The sequence below is a fragment of the Saimiri boliviensis genome, chromosome 14, assembly GCF_048565385.1.
Source record: "Saimiri boliviensis isolate mSaiBol1 chromosome 14, mSaiBol1.pri, whole genome shotgun sequence".
In the NCBI taxonomy this organism is placed as follows: domain Eukaryota; kingdom Metazoa; phylum Chordata; class Mammalia; order Primates; family Cebidae; genus Saimiri; species Saimiri boliviensis.
Window position 1 is genome coordinate 87,537,077 of NC_133462.1, and position 16,371 is coordinate 87,553,447.

The following is a 16,371-nucleotide window of genomic DNA, read 5'->3' on the forward strand; positions in this document are numbered from 1 at the left end:
CATGTTGAATACCAAAGCATGCCTATGTAACAAAGAGGGGATTTTTCAGAGAAAGCTAATGAGTTTTCTAGAGGTTAAGAGAAAATGGCATTTATATTTCATTTGCAGCACGGAGGAATTTAAGTGTCCTGAAATATTTTACCTTTAAATTTTTTCCAGTATGGCCCGGCGCGGTTGCTCAAGCCTGTAATCCCAGCACTTTGGGAGGCCGAGGCGGGTGGATCACGAGGTCAAGAGATCGAGACCATCCTGGTCAACATGGTGAAACCCCGTCTCTACTAAAAATACTAAAAATTAGCTGGGCATGGTGGCACTTGCCTGTAATCCCAGCTACTCAGGAGGCTGAGGCAGGAGAATTGCCTGAACCCAGGAGGCGGAGGTTGTGGTGAGCCGAGATCGCGCCATTGCACTCCAGCTTGGGCAACAAGAGCGAAACTCCGTCTCAAAAAAAAAAAAATTTTTTTTTTTCCAGTATAGAACCAAAGTTTTTAATGAGCTTTTTTTTTTTTTTTTTTTTTTTTTTGAGATAGTCTGGCTCTGTCATCAGATTGGAGTGCAATAACTTAGTCTTGGCTCAATGCAACCTCTGCCTCCTGGGTTCAAGTGATTCTTCTGCCTCAGCCTCCCGAGTAGCTGGGATTACAGGCACTCACCACCACGGCCGGCTAATTTTTGTATTTTAGTAGAAACAGGGTTTCACCATGTTGACCAGACTGGACTCGATCCCCTGATCTAGTGATTCTCCTGCCTCAGCCTCCCTTTCTCTGTTTTATAAACACTTTAAGTTCTGCATTGATGGTAAATTGAATAGTGGGGGTAAAAATGGAAAGCTATATAACTACTTGTTCGTGATACATAGATAATTTGAATGTAAAATGAGCTCTGGAATTCCATTCTGATTACCAGGAAATCTCTGGTATAAGCAAGGACTTTTTATAATGTTATCGAGTACGTTGGGAATTGAAATATTTATATAGGTTGTATAGATTTTAGAACTTAGAGTGCCTTAGAGAAGAGTTAATTCCCTATTTAAGATATTTGGTACTGTAGATAGAATATTTAATATCTGATTTCTCCTGTTAGGTTCTGCCTTTGCGTTCCCGATTTAATTCAGTTAACTGAGAGAAATGTAATTTTGTTTTGCTTTTTTAAAATTTTACTTATTTTTTTACTATACTTTAAGTTCTGAGGTACACGTGCAGAGTGCACAGGTTTGTTGCATAGGTATACACGTGCCATCGTGATTTGCTGCACCCATCAACCTGTCATCTACATTAGGTATTTCTCCTAATGCCATCCCTCCTGTAGCCCTGCTAGGCCCTGGTGTGTGGTGTGCCCCTCCCTGTGTCCATGTGTTCTCACTGTCCAACTCCCACTTATGAGTGAGAGTATGTGGTGTTTGGTTTTCTGTTCTTGTGTCAGTTTGCTAAGAATGATGGTTTCCAGCTTCACGCATGTCCCTGCAAAGGACATGAATTCATCCTTTTTTATGGCTGCATAGTATTTCATGGTGTATATGTGCCACAGAGAAATGTTATTTTGATTTTTTTCTTTATTTCACTCTTTCAATAAATATGTATTGACTGTCAGGTGCAAGAGTCTTCATGATAAAGCAAGTGTCTTAAGTTCCTGATTTAATTCAGTTACCTGGGAAATGTAATTTTGTTTTGCTTTTTTAAATTTAAAAATTAAAATATCGGGATTGCTGATATTTTGGGCTGAATCATTCTTGCTTATAGTTAGCAGCATCCCTGGTGCCAGTAACGTCACCCCACTGTGACAACCAAAAATATCTCCAGACAGTGTCATATGTTCCCTGGGAAGTAAAATCATCACCCCAGTCCAGAAGCATTGATGATAATGGGAAAGATCAGATGAGAGTTAGAGGTGAGGGTGGGAAGGAGGCAAGGGAAGTGGCACTTGGGGTGGGAGATATGAATTCATTTGAGATACATTATGAAAAAGAATAGAGAAGTCTTAATGGCTGGTAAATTATAGGGACTGGGGAAGAGGGAGGAGTAAGCAACAACTCTGGTTTGAGAAATTGGAGGGATTGTGGTGCTCTTACTCAAATTAAAAATAAGGGAGGAACATATGAAAGAGGAGATGAGTTCAGTTGCAGAGACGCTGGATTTGACTGAGGGCATGGTGTTCCCTAGGAAGTAGGCTCAGGAGCGGAGTGTGTAGGAGTGAAGTCAGGAGTGAGAGGTGGATTTTGGAAGGCAAAATATTAGTAATTGACACTAGGGCAGAAAAGTGCCATTCACCTGCTAGAGAAAGGGATGAGCCAGATAACTAAGATGCAAACTATTTGTTCTGTTAGAGATTCTAAAGCATTTCACCAAGGTTAAGCAGAAGTAAAAACTAACAAAACAAAGCAAAACACCAAGTATCAAAAACATTTCAGTATATCTTAGAGTCAATTAAGAGAGTGAAGGAGTAGCAAGAGAGCTGAAAGAAGAGATAAAAGGAAATGAAATTGAATTCAGGCAGATAACTGGAGAAGAGGAAGATTGTTAATTCATTTAGTGTTTATTGATTGCATTCAAATATTACATAATTTTAATTTCAAAAAACCTGGGAAATGCACATATTCTTATAACCCACTTTCTTCTCCAGCATTTGAGCATGAAAAGTTTCAAACAGGCCAGGTGTAGTGGCTCATGCTTATAATCCTAGCACTTTGGGAGGCCAAGGCAGGAGGATCTCCTGAGCCCAGGAGTTTTAACACAGCCTGGGCAACACAGGGAGACTTCATCTCCACAAAAAAATTGAAAAATTATGGATACTACAGCATTCTGTGACAGAATGAGACCGTCTCAAAAAAAAAAAAAAAAAAAAAAGAGAAAAGTTTCAAACATACAGTAAAGTTAAAGGAAGTTCCCAGTGAACACCCATATATCTACCACATAAATTATATAATTAACATTTTATTATATTTGCTTTTTCACATTGTCTGTCCATGCATCCGTTAAAGTGTCTTATTTTGTGATGCATTTTAGAGTAAGTTGCTGAACACTTAAGCCAACTACATCAGCATACATATTCTCAGCTATAGTTCAATATTTGTATAGAGTTCTCTAACCGACTTTTACTAATTTAATTGTTAAAGTCCATATCCAATTTCCTTTGCAGGAAAATGGGTAGTACTTCATTTTATTTTACATACGATTTTTGGTGACCATTTTGGGATGCTAACACTAAAGACTTTTATTGACAATTACACTAGGATTACTCTAGATACATAAATATAGAGGCTGGTCACTTTTGCTGTTTCTCTTCTGTATCCTGGTACCTAGGATGTGGACAGGCATAAAGTAAAATTTCTAATTATCTACTAAATCTAGTTTTGCAAACACAGACATGATATTCTTACCTGATCAAATGGAATTAAGGTTAGGCCATGTTTCAGGCATTTTTGGGAATACTAAATAGCTCTTAAATAACAAGAACGCTTTGGCAAAGCTTTGTAGTTTGCCTTTATGATATCCTTACCAGTCCCCCAAGAGGAAACTATGTCGTGTTGTTTGTTATACAGAATTTGTGGTCTAAATTTGCAGGCTCCAGTATTGCCTTTGCTGCTATGTGACCTTGGACAAATCTCTTAGTCTCTCTGAGCCTGAGTTCATACATTAAGACTCCTTGGGTTAACAATACATATGTGTATTTGATACCCACACTTGTGAGTTTCAAATGAGCCTCTGCGTGCAATAGAGATTTGTCAACTGTGACTTTCTACACAACTGTCACCTACTGTTTCACATTCAGAGAATGTTAAAAAAAAAAAAAAAAAAAAAAATCAATTCCTTCCCTCCCTCCATCTTTCCCTTCTTTTGTCTTCTGAATTTCTAGAATAGAGCCCAGAAGAAAATAATAAGGAAACCAATAGTTCAGAATCAAAGACGTTCTGTTAAAGAAAGAGCAAGAATCAAGATTCAAAGTACCTCAGCACTCAAAGAAGCAGAAAATTCTAATAGCTGCAGGCAAATTGTGCCCTCCGAGGAGCCTAGATTCTAGAAAAAAAGGGAGAGCAGTCTTGTGAAAGAGGTGAAACAAAGGCTTTTCATGTACTCCGGAATTGCTTGGATACTGGGATGTAACCCTGGCAAAGTTATTAAAGTTGATTTCTCTAAACCATTTACTCGAAAGGGCCACCTAAGGATAACTGGCTATCTGCCCTTAAATTACATTTATTTTTAAAAACATAGTTTGAAAAAGGATAGTAATCAAAGGCTTACGAGACCAACCATTTTTTGTTTAATTTAGAAGACTGGTTTATAATATGCAAAGAAAGACCGCACATTTGCTTGCTACATTTGAGTTGCACACTGTAACATATAGCCTTTCCCCCTCCTCTGGGTTACTTTAAAAATATTAATAAGTTGGATAGCTATTCCGTGTTTTCAAAGTGGTTATCAATGAACTTCTAACTTAAATAATTCTAGTACTTTTTAAGGCCACTTTAATCTCAGTTTACTGCTTAAAGCTTCTTTAGATACCCATTTAAACAATTCTTAAAAAAAAAAACAGGTAACTAAATTTAATAAATAATGAAAATAATGACAAAATGTTCAATGAGGAAAAATGTTCATCCTGATTTTGTGGCCAGAATGATAACAAACTTCTAGAGGATGAAGTCTGCCTGGGAGGGTTTGCTTGCGAAAGTGGTAGTTTATAGCATAACATCTGATTTTGTGTGTTTGTGCCAAGGGTGTTTCCTTTCCGTCTTTTTCCTTTTCATAGGCTGCCACAATAGTGACACGTTTAATATTGATGAGTTTGACCTCCTGGGAGTTATCGTATATGCACCCTTTTTGAATACAAATGCTGTTTAATTTATATGGTAAACACATGGAATTTGGAGATTAGCATTTTAATCAACTCTAATCTCAGTATCTAATCTCAGTATTTTCTGCTTCCCCTACCTCTCCTTCTGTAAAAAACAAAAAAAAATATTAAACCAACTTTAGAAATGACAGCGAATGTCCTCTCCTGGACAAGGGTCTGCGTGTCAAACATAAAAGCAGCGCCATGTGTAGTAACATTTCTGAAACCATGTGTTCCAGCCCATTAACAGTGTTCAATGAGATGATCAATAATTCAAGAAACAGAACAATCCATTCATTCAGCAAATATTTATTGAACGACTAGGCAGGCAGGGTGTTGTGCATGTGGCGGTGACACGATGGCACCTCTGAACTGGAATTGGGCTTCGGTTCTTCCCCAAGTAAAAATTTCTTCTTTTTTGTTTAACTTTTCTCTTGGCAGGTCCAGCAGGGCTGAAGATCGGCGCGCATCTTCCCGCAGACAAGCTCTTCGGCCGGGGACCATGCATTCGATTCGCACGGTGGAGATTAAGGTCCCCGAGATAGAGGAAACGTTTTTCGCGCCCAGGTTCCGCGAGGAGCCGCGCGGGGGCCGAGGGGGCGGCGGCGGCGGGCGGGGAACCAGGCCCGAGCTGCGTCCTGCGCAGCCATTGGCGGGCGCCGCGCTCCGCACTGAGCATGTTCGCGCCCCGCCGGCCCCGAGCCGCAGCCGCAGCCGCAGCCACGGCAGCCACGCGAGCCGCCGCGCATTATGCAAAGCGGCGGCAGATGCGAGCGGGGCCAGCCGGGCGCGCGTCGGCCTCCCCTCCCAGCGGCTCGCCCCGCCGCCGCCTGACTCTCTCGGGAGACTCCCCCGGCCCGGGCCCGGGGCGGAGGAGGGCCGAGATGGCCTGAGTGCCCGCGGCGCGGCGGCGCAGCGGCGGGATCGCACCATGGGGAACCAGGATGGGAAGCTGAAGAGGAGCGCAGGTGATGCCGCGCACGAAGGCGGCGGCGGCGGCACCGAGGATGCGCTGGGGCCCAGGGACCTGGAAGCCACAAAGAAGGGGAGCGGGGGCAAGAAGGCGCTGGGCAAGCACGGCAAGGGGGGAGGGGGCGGCGGCGGGGAGTCGGGCAAGAAGAAGAGCAAGTCGGACTCCAGAGCCTCGGTGTTTTCCAACCTGCGGATCCGGAAGAATCTGTCCAAGGGGAAAGGCGCCGGCGGCTCCCGCGAGGATGTGCTGGATTCCCAGGCCCTGCAGACCGGGGAGCTGGACAGCGCTCACTCCCTGCTCACCAAGACCCCGGACCTCAGCCTCTCGGCGGACGAGACCGGCCTGTCGGACACCGAGTGCGCGGACCCTTTTGAGGTGACCCGGCCGGGGGTGCCGGGGCCTGCCGAGGCGAGGGTCGGGGGCCGGCCTATCGCCGAGGATGTGGAGACCGCCGCGGGGGCGCAGGATGGACAAAGGACCAGCTCGGGCTCGGACACGGACATCTACAGCTTCCACTCGGCCACGGAGCAGGAGGACTTGCTCTCCGACATCCAGCAGGCGATCCGCCTGCAGCAGCAGCAGCAGCTCCAGCTCCAGCTCCAGGGCGCCGAGGAGCCCGCAGCGCCCCCCAGCGCCGTCTCCCCTCAGCCCGGGGCCTTCCTGGGCCTGGACCGGTTCCTGCTGGGGCCGAGCGGCGGGGCTAGGGAGGCCCCGGGCAGTCCGGACACCGAGCAGGCGCTGTCCGCGCGCTCCGACCTGCCCGCCGAGCCCCCGGCGCCCCAGCGGCCGCCGTCCCCCGGCAGCCTCCCGGCCTCCCAGGCGCCCAGCCCCGCGGCGGCCCGACCCGCGCCCAGAGACTCGCCGTCCTCCACGGCCTTCCCGTTTCCCGAGGCCGGGCCGGGGGAGGAAGCGGCCGGAGCCCCGGCGCGGGGGGCTGGGGACACGGACGAGGAGGGCGAGGAGGATGCTTTTGAGGATGCGCCCCGGGGCTCTCCGGGAGAGGAGTGGGCCCCGGAGGTGGGCGAGGACGCCCCTCAGAGGCTGCGGGAAGAGCCGGAGGAGGGGGCGCAAGGACCCGGCGTCCCCGCGGCCGCTTCCCTACCCGGCAGCCCCGCGCCCAGCCCGCGCTGCTTCAAGCCCTACCCGCTCATCACCCCCTGCTACATCAAGACCACCACCCGGCAGCTCAGCTCGCCCAATCACTCCCCGTCTCAGTCCCCTAATCAGAGCCCCAGGATCAAGAGGCGGCCGGAGGCCTCCCGGAGCCAAGGGTCCAGAACCGCCCTGGCCTCCGCGGCCGCCCCGGCCAAGAAGCACCGGGCGGACGGCGGCCTCGCCGGCGGCCTGAGCCGCTCCGCCGACTGGACGGAGGAGCTGGGCGCCCGCACGCCCGGGGCGGGAGGCTCCGCGCACCTGCTGGAGCGCGGGGTGGCCGCTGACCGCGGCGGTGGGGTGTCCCCGGCACTGGCCGCCAAGGCGTCTGGGGCGCCCGCGGCTGCGGATGGCTTCCAGAACGTGTTCACAGGTGAGCGCGCCCTGCGGCCGGCCTCCGGGTCGCCAGTCGCCTGCCAATCAGGGCCTTCCCCTGCCTCCCGCCGCCCCTGGGCGCTGGAAGGCGGCGACCCGCTGGTGGCACGTCTCTTCTCCGTGAGGAATCCTTTTCTGCCCAGCGAGCTCACCGCCCTCGGTGAAATGCCTTGGACACACTGGCCGGTTTTCTGTGTTCTCACAAGATCTTAAAGGGAACGACTTAGTTGCGTCTGTGCTAAGTCATCCCAAGAAAAGGTTGCTCTGCCCATTTCACCAAAATGTCTACTGTTCGCAATGTTTAGGGTCACGCCAGGGAGATAAACTCCTTTTTCACCTGGTTAGCGAAACCATCATTCTTCTCTTTTCATTTCCTGTCAGCACAGCCTTAAAAAGAAAAAAAAAATGTTCACGGTTCTTTCACACGAGTCAGTTTTGGAGGCACAAATCATTTATTCCAGTACAATCCAAAGGCAACCTCTGACTGCTCTAATACCGGTGTATATGTACACGTTTGGTATGTATGTGATACATAGTTTCTATCTTGCAGCAATGAGGGTTTCGCTACTTAGTGACGTTAAGCAGTCACTCCAGTTTGCTGATGTAAGAAAATCTGACACATGGAATTAGAAAATTAATAAATAAATATAATGGTAGGGATAATTTTCATTTAGTTTCATGGTCCAGCCCAGAAGAGCCTATAGTTTGGAGATAATGAAGGTGAGAAGGTCAAAAGTACGTCTGGTCCAACTGGTACCACCCCTCCCGAAAAAACATTACAGACTCCCACTCAGGCAGCATAAAGCACAGCCAGAGTCTGTTTGCTGCGGGCAATGTCGAGTAGTCTAATGAGTTTATCCTAGCTTACAGGCTTATAGGGCCCAAGGCCTTACCTTAAGAACCCAACATGTTTACTTAACCTCTATTCTTAATTATTAAATTAACAAGAGTGTTAGAATTTAGTGAATGGAAAAAAATATGAAAAGTTAAGTGACTACTGATAGGTTTATGATAACTATTTGAAGGATTAAACATTGCAAATGCAATCTGAAAAATTTAAAATCATGTTATTTTAGTAAATACATTATAAAACATTGCTTAGATGAAATTTCTCGGCAAAGACAGCGACTTCTTGGTTGGCTAAATGCTGTTAATGTTGGGGTAGCTACTTTTATTGACCCCCATTTTAATTTTCATCTGTGGACTACCTTTTATTTTGCCTTTATAGGGTCTTACCCTTAAAATAACTTCTTTTTTTTTTTTTTTTTTTTGAGACGGAGTTTCGCTCTTGTTACCCAGGCTGGAGTGCAATGGCACGATCTCGGCTCACCGCAACCTCCGCCTCCTGGGTTCAGGCAATTCTCCTGCCTCAGCCTCCTGAGTAGCTGGGATTATAGGCACGCGCCACCATGCCCAGCTAATTTTTTGTATTTTTAGTAGAGATGGGGTTTCACCATGTTGACCAGGATGGTCTCGATCTCCTGACCTTGTGATCCACCCGCCTCGGCCTCCCAAAGTGTTGGGATTACAGGCTTGAGCCACCGCGCCCGGCCCAAAATAACTTCTATTCATTTCGCACACTTTTATTTTTCTTCTTTTCCATCCTTTATTGTATAGATTGTTAAAAAGAATGTTGTAGTTTTATACTGTCTAGATAATTGCAAAAAAAATGCAAAACAAATAGAAAAGAAAGATCACTTTTGATAGAAGATTGCAAAGTTTTCATTAATTTTTGTGAATTTAATGTTGGTGAGGAGTCACATATTTTCTCTTTAAGTGACAGTCATGTATATATTTTTCTAAAAATGAAAATAATTCACCATAATGATTGTCAATCATTAATATTAATGATAGCTATTCCTAGTAGCGTAAGACTTTGGAAATTTATTTATTTCATTCATTTAGCAAATATATATATATGTATATATACATGTGTATATACATTTGTATGCATATATGTGTACACACACACACACACACACACACACACACACTTTGAGCAGCCACATTGTGCTAGGCAGTGCTCTAGATGATAGCACACTAAGCTAGGCAGTATTCTAGATGTAGGTGATACATAGGACATTAAATCATGATTTTGCCTCTCTAAGGCTCACTGACCAGTGAGGAGGAGACGTGGAATAAGTGCAGTACACAGGACTATCTATATAGATATAGACATGCAAATCACTGAGCTGGGAACATCAAGGATGCGGTGGCTTATCTGCCTGGTGGCAAGGGGTGAGGGAAGAGGATGTGAGAGAGGAGGATTGAAGAGTCCTGTAAGATCATAAGACCCTAAATAGGTTGAATGTTTGTTTTCCTTTAAAAAAAAAAAAAAGTGTCTTCTTGGAACTTGCATTTTATTTTAATATGCTAAATGTTACCAAATTTGAAATTTGGGACTTTTTGTAAGAGTCCTGTATAAGAATCACGTGGGTTTTGTTGATTTCTCCAGGCTATTTGTTTTTTAAATTGTGCAGAGTGAAAGTGCAGAGCTAGTCATTTTTACGTGGATGTCATCTATTTTGTATTTGATGGTTGGATACAGCTGGATGGTAATCGGCAAATGTATTTTTGGGTAGCGGCTTCCGTATATTTCATTCACTCAGCATTGTTTTGGAAAAAAGAATCAGCCAGTTTTACCTAACTTTGGAACTGGTGGGGAAATCTAGTCAGAGAAAAAGGTGAAATAACTTTCTCAAGGTCACACTGTGATTCATTCAGAGGCAGATCCAGAAATAGAAACTGAGTCAATGATTCAAGTCCAATGTCTGTATCATTTCTGTTTGATTATTCAATGTTTTAAGGCCATATGGACAGTAAAAACTGTTTACAAAAAATGTTAAGGATTCAGGGCCTTTATTTAATTAGATTTTCCAGTTTCTGTTTTTAATAAGGTATGCTCTTTTAATGGTTGAACATCTGGCCTTCCTTGAGCTGGATGAAAGGTGATTGTTGGCCAGAGTGAACCAGATTTTCTCTAAGCAGCTCTCATGGAAATTGTGCTTATGGTGGTAGAATGAATCCAGATGGACACAGGTCCTTGTTTCTTAGCTGTCAACTCTTCATGTCATCTGGCACTGCGTTTGCTTCTTTACTTTCCTTCCCTATTTTTTGTAGGTGTCTTGGAAATTACCAGAGGCTTAGGGGAACACTAGCCTTGTCCTTAGGGAAATTTCTCTTTGGCCTTAATTTTGCATATATTTGGATCAATTAATTGCCAGCTGCCTTTGAAGCAGGTGATTATTATATCTATAAGCTTCCATAAGGATCTTTTATTTTTAAACCATAGAATGAGGGTTGTCAGTGTTGCAGGAAGGAACAGATGTTTTTCGATTTTTACTGCCTTTCAAATGTAGAGAGAAAATACGAGTAAAAGGGATTTCTATGGCACATGTTTGCGTCTCGTTGGTAGATCTAACAACATTTAGCCATGAGGGAGACCAAAACATCTTGTTTTAGCTATCAAGAAACTGATGATGTCTTAGGCCATTGCATTTAAGTATTTTGTAATTAATTTGTTTGAAATACATCTTTTTCAGTGTTTAGTAGAAAAAATGGCACCTGAAATTTGGGAGGCTCCTTTACATACTAAGTGTAACAGAAGCTTGGTACTAGAGTTTTGCAGTTAATTAAAGTTCAGATATCTAACGAGTTAAATTTGTGATGCTAAATCGATTTTGATAGGAATCTTTCCCAAGTCAATTATGTGCTAATCTTTTTTTAAACACATGGAATAAAAGTTTAATCTGTTTAAAGGGCTTAATGTCATCTTCAGGCACATCATTTTTGCATTTTATGAAAACATTAAAGATGTCCTCAACAGCTATTGAAGTGTGTGGGCTTTTGGCTTCAGTCTGTAATTTCTGAGTTTTTGTGTCTGTGTAGTTTCTTGATTGTTTCCTTGCTGTCAGCTATTTATTGCTAGAGCTGCCTTTAGTCTGCTTCTGTCCCTCAATGTTTTTGTAATTTGACTTTTCTGATCAATTTGGGATTGACTTACAATGCCTGTAATTATAATATCAGCTATACTTAATTGTACTTCTAAGTGCCAGACTAAACGCCAGACTCTGTGGTGGTGCATTACGTAACTATATGTATTCCTTACAACAGTCTTGAAATGTAGCTGTTTATTCTTATTTTTCCAGTGAGAAAACCCAGGCTCAGAGAGTAAAGTAGCTTCTTGCCTCAGGGCATTAAGCTAGTTAGTGGGCGGCCCATCCAGGATACATCCTTAGAAAACCAAATCTGTTGTTAATATGTATAAGATGAAACCAAGTAGATCAGGGAGCTTTTGAAAGACTAGCTAATTAATGCAGCACATAGGCTCTAGAACTTGGATTGTGCAACTCTGATTTTGGCCTTTCTAAAAGTTAGCTTGATTTTTTTTTTTTTTTTTTTTTGAGATGGAATTTTGCTCTTGTCGTTGAGGCTGAAGTGGTGTGACCTCCGCCCCTGGGTTCCAGCAATTCTCCTGCCTCAGCCTCCCAAGTAGCTGGGATTATAGGGGCCCATGACCACACTTGGCTGATTTCTGTATTTTTAGTAGAGACAGCGTTTTTCCATGTTGGCCAGGCTGGTCTTGAACTCCTTACCTCAGGTGAGCCACCCGCCTCAGCCTCCCAAAGTGCTATGATCACAGGTGTGAGCCACCACGCCTGGCCTATCTTGATTTTTATATCAATAGCGAGAAGGATCCACTCTAAGAGTATATATTTTCTAATATGGCTTGGTAAATTGTTACATTGGATGTTTTAAGGCCAGGAGTAGTCTGATTTCCAGCAAGAGCCCCTGACAGAGTATAGATGTTCAGTTAACGTCTGACAAATGAATGAAGGTCAGAATCATCCCTGATATGTATACAATGTCTTATTATACAAGGAAAGAGGTTTATATGAATGCTATGCTTTCTCTTAAATACTGCCTTACTGGGTTCCATATATCAGAAAATAATTTGGTAACGTAAGTTGGGACTGGAACACTGATATTCAGTCATTTTTTATTAGTCGGAAACATCCTTTCTCCTGGTTTCTTTATGACTGTGGTTTGGATTGAAGTCAAGTGCATCAGTAGCTTCAGTGATGGGTTTTAATGACTGCTTTATGAGTTGAGGACTGGCCTTGTTTTAAGTGCATTTAGGCATTTGAATATAAGCCATGCATCTTTGAAATGGAACAGGTACTTTTAGTGCTTTTCCTTCTGATTCTCGTGAAGAGATTCAGAAAATAGTGAAGAGATACAGAAAATATACAGTTGGATGAAGGTAGCAGTATTTATTCTAACTACTTTTATTGTGGTTATATCTGCAATCCTAGCTTTGCTATTTAGCTAAGTTATTCTTCAGTAATTTTTCCTCATATCTATGAAGGTAGAAGAATAATTTCAAATTAATATGTTAAGATTAAATGAAATTGTACATAAAACCCCTACAATTCTGCCTGGAACATGAGAGGCACTCAACTGGGACGATTTGCGCTCTTGACTGGATTTATTATCTTAAAAAATGTCATTGTTCAAAGTGATCAGAACCAAATTTGTTAAAACAACTCTGAAATTGTATATGAAAACTTAGCAGGATACAAATTGACCAGGTATTAGTTGAAAATTAGTATTTCTAGTCACCAGGTTTTTCTCACAAATTGTTTATTTAATGCATTTTTTTCTTTTTTTTTTCTGGAATTATAAGCATTTTTGTCAGTTATCAGATATTTTGTTTTGGGAGGTTTGGATAAGGAAAGCATATGATGGGGGTGTGGCTGTCAGATTTGGGGGAGGGTGATGCTTTCCAAAGAAGGGGTGGGCAGAGGAGGCAGCAGCTGACACCCACAGCGTTTATGCTCTGCACAGCACCTGGCTGCAACCCCCTGACTTTGCAGCTTTACCTTCCCACGATTTCCTTCATAAACTCTCCGTTTTACACAAACTAATCTTACTGTTCTGTGAACACGCATTTCATTTCTCGACTTTGTGCCTTTGTCTTGCAGCTTTACCCTCTTTGAATACATGATTTGTGTCTTTCAATTTAGCATTTGAAAAGTGCTGATTGAATTCCATTTCCTCTTTGTATCTTTTCCAGTCAGACCTTACTGGCTGTCATCTCACTTTCTCTAAACTTCTCTGTCTATATCATATTACATATGCTTCTTGGATTTAGCGATTCTTGTGGTCTTCTTTCTTTCTTGCCACCCTCTGCCTTTCTGCCCTTCCTCCTTGCCTGCTCACCCGACTCCATCCATCCATCATCTCCTCTCCTACTAATCTGTCCACAGATGTCTCTTTGTGCCTTGCTGTGTGCCAGTCCATATGTGATAGGCATTGACTATACCGAGGTCTTGATGAAGACTTGCTCGTTCATCATTTTTGGCGGTGATATAGACAAAGAAAGGCGTTCTACTAGCAATTAAAACCAGTTGAATTTAAGCTGGAAAATTGCTAACCTTTCTGGACAGTCAAAATTAATTATTTTCTTTTTTTTTTCTGCCAGGGAATAAGAAGTATTTGATAAATATCACTATTACTAGATGACCAGATACACCCTACTCAAATTCCGTAGTAATCCTGGCATTTCCAAAATTCCCTTTCCTAGAGGATGTGGCAACATTGAGAAGGAGGAGTAACTTTTATATTTGGAAGGAACATAGAAGCAATAATAGTGGTTAAAAATAACTGTTCTATGTGAGAGGCATCTCAGTCAGGGACTCCATGGTACCTACTTTGTATAATACCTTTATAAATAGGAATAGTTTTTTTTTTTTTTTTTTTTTTTTGGAAAAAAGAAAGGAAGAAAGAGAGAAAGAAAGAAAAAAAGAATGAAGGAGAGGAAGAAAGAGAAAGAGGAAGAGGGAGAGAGAACGGAAGTGTTGCTTTATTGCCCAGGCTAGAATGCAGTCTAAAAATGGGTATTGAAAACCTTTTTTATACCAATAATTGTGCTTAATAATGGAGACAGGAAAAAATGACGGAAGAAAATAACAAGCAGCCAACCAGTATTTCATTTAAACCTGTGAGTAGGTGTGATGTGGTGCTGAGAAGAGTGTATATTTTGTGTATTTAAAGTGGAGAGTTCTATAAATGTTTATTAAGTTTACTTGTTCCAGATCTGAGTTCAAGTCATGGATATCCTTGTTAATTTTCTGTCTCATTGATCTGTCTAATATTGATGCTGAATTCTCCCACTATTATTGTGTGGGAGTCTAAGTCTCTTTATAAGTCTTATGTATCTGGGTGTTCCTGTATTGGGTGCGTATATATTTAGGATTGTTAGCTCTTCTTGTTGCATTGATCCTTTTACCATTATGTAATGTCCTTCTTTGCCTTTTTTGATCTTTGTTGCTTTAAATTCTATTTTATCAGAGGTGAGAACTGCAACTCCTGCTTTTTGTTTATTTATTTATTTTTGCCCTCCATTTGGTTGGTAAATCTTTCTCCATCCCTTTGTTTTGAGTCTTTGTGTATCCTTGCATGTGAGATGAGTCTGGATGCAGCATACCGATGGGTTTTGTCTGTGTCTTTTGATTAGGGGATTTAGTCGATTTAAATTTAGGATTAATAATAACATATGTGAGTTTAATACTGCCATTTGATGTTAGCTGGCTGTTTTGCCCATTAGTTGATGTAAATTCTTCATTATGTTGATGCTCTTTACTTTTTGGTATATTTTTGGAAAGGTTGATACTGGTTGTTCCTTTCTATGTGTAGTGGTTCTTTCAGAAGCTCTTGTAAAGCAGGCCTGGTGGTGATGAAATCTCTGAGTACTTGCTTGTTCACAAAAGATTTTATTTTTCCTTCGCTTATGAAGCTTAGTTTGGCTGGATATGAAATTCTGGGTTGAAAGTTCTTTTCTTTAAGGATGTTGAATATTGGCCCCCACTCTCTTCTGGCTTGTAGGGTTTCTGCTGAGAGACCTGCTGTGAGTCTGATAGGCTTCCCTCTGTGGGTAACCTGACCTTTTTCTCTGGCTGCTCTTAGTATTTTCTCCTTCGTTTCAACCCTGGTGAATCTGACGATTATGTGCCTTGGGGTTGCTCTTCTTGAGGAATATCTTTGTGGTGTTCTCTGTATTACTTGGAGTTGAATATTGTCCTGCCTTGCTAGGTTGGGAAAGTTTTCCTGGATAATATCCTGAAGAGTATTTTCCAGCTTGGATGCATTCTCTTCGTCACATTCAGATACACCTATCAAATGTAATTAGGTCTTTTCACATAGACCCATATTTCTTGGGAGACTTTGCCCATTCGTTTTTATCCTTTTTTCTCTAATCTTGTCTTCTCGTTTTATTTCATTAAGTTGCTCTTCGACTTCTGATATAGTTTCTTCTGCTTGATCAATTCGGCTGTTAAAACTTGTGCATACTTCTTGAAGTTCTCGTGTGTTTTTCAGCTTCATTAATTCACTTATATTCCTCTCTAGATTGTCTATTCTCGTTAGCATTTCGTCAAACCTTTTTTCAAAGTTCTTAGTTTCTTTGCATTGGGTTAGAACATGTTCTTTTAACTCACATAAGTTTCTTATCATCCACCGTTTGAAGCCTACTTCTGTTAGTGGAACGCATTTGTTCTCCATCAGGCCTTGTTCCGTTGCTGATTAGGAACTGTGATCCCCTGTAGAGGGAGAGGCATTCTGATTTTGGGTATTCTCGGCCTTTTTAGTCTGGTTTCTTCCCTTTGTTTTAAATTTATCTATCTGTCGTCTTTGTAATTGTTGACCTTCTAATTAGGTTTCTGAGTGGACGTCCAACTTGCTGATTCCCAGTGCCGGAATCTGAACAACCCACTGCACCGGGTAAAAAAGCAGCCTTTAGATTGATGGTGCTTTTCTGACTGTGTGCCAAGGACCGCCCATCTGAGGAGCCGTCAAAACTGCCACGCCGGCCACTAGAGTTGCGCTGGCGACCCGTGAGGCTCCTCCATTGGGAATCTCCTGGTCCGTGAGCAACAAAAATTCGTCTGAAATTGTGGCGTCCTCTGGTTCTCTGCGCTTTCACTGGGAGCTACGATCCTGAGCTGCTAGTGATCAGCCATCTTGGATCTCTCTCTCGAAAATTA

The 16,371-nt window shown here is 42.8% G+C and overlaps 1 protein-coding gene across 1 annotated transcript in view; it reads left to right on the forward strand.

Annotated features, from left to right (window-relative positions):
- The first annotated feature begins 5,485 nt into the window (after positions 1–5,485).
- Positions 5,486–16,371, forward strand: part of FMN2 (formin 2) — a 381,705-nt gene continuing 370,819 nt past the window's right edge. The window contains exon 1 of the mRNA XM_039464306.2: positions 5,486–7,325. Coding sequence (XP_039320240.2) covers positions 5,759–7,325 — 1,567 coding nt within the window. The 5' untranslated portion in view covers positions 5,486–5,758. The remainder of the gene's footprint in view (positions 7,326–16,371) is intronic.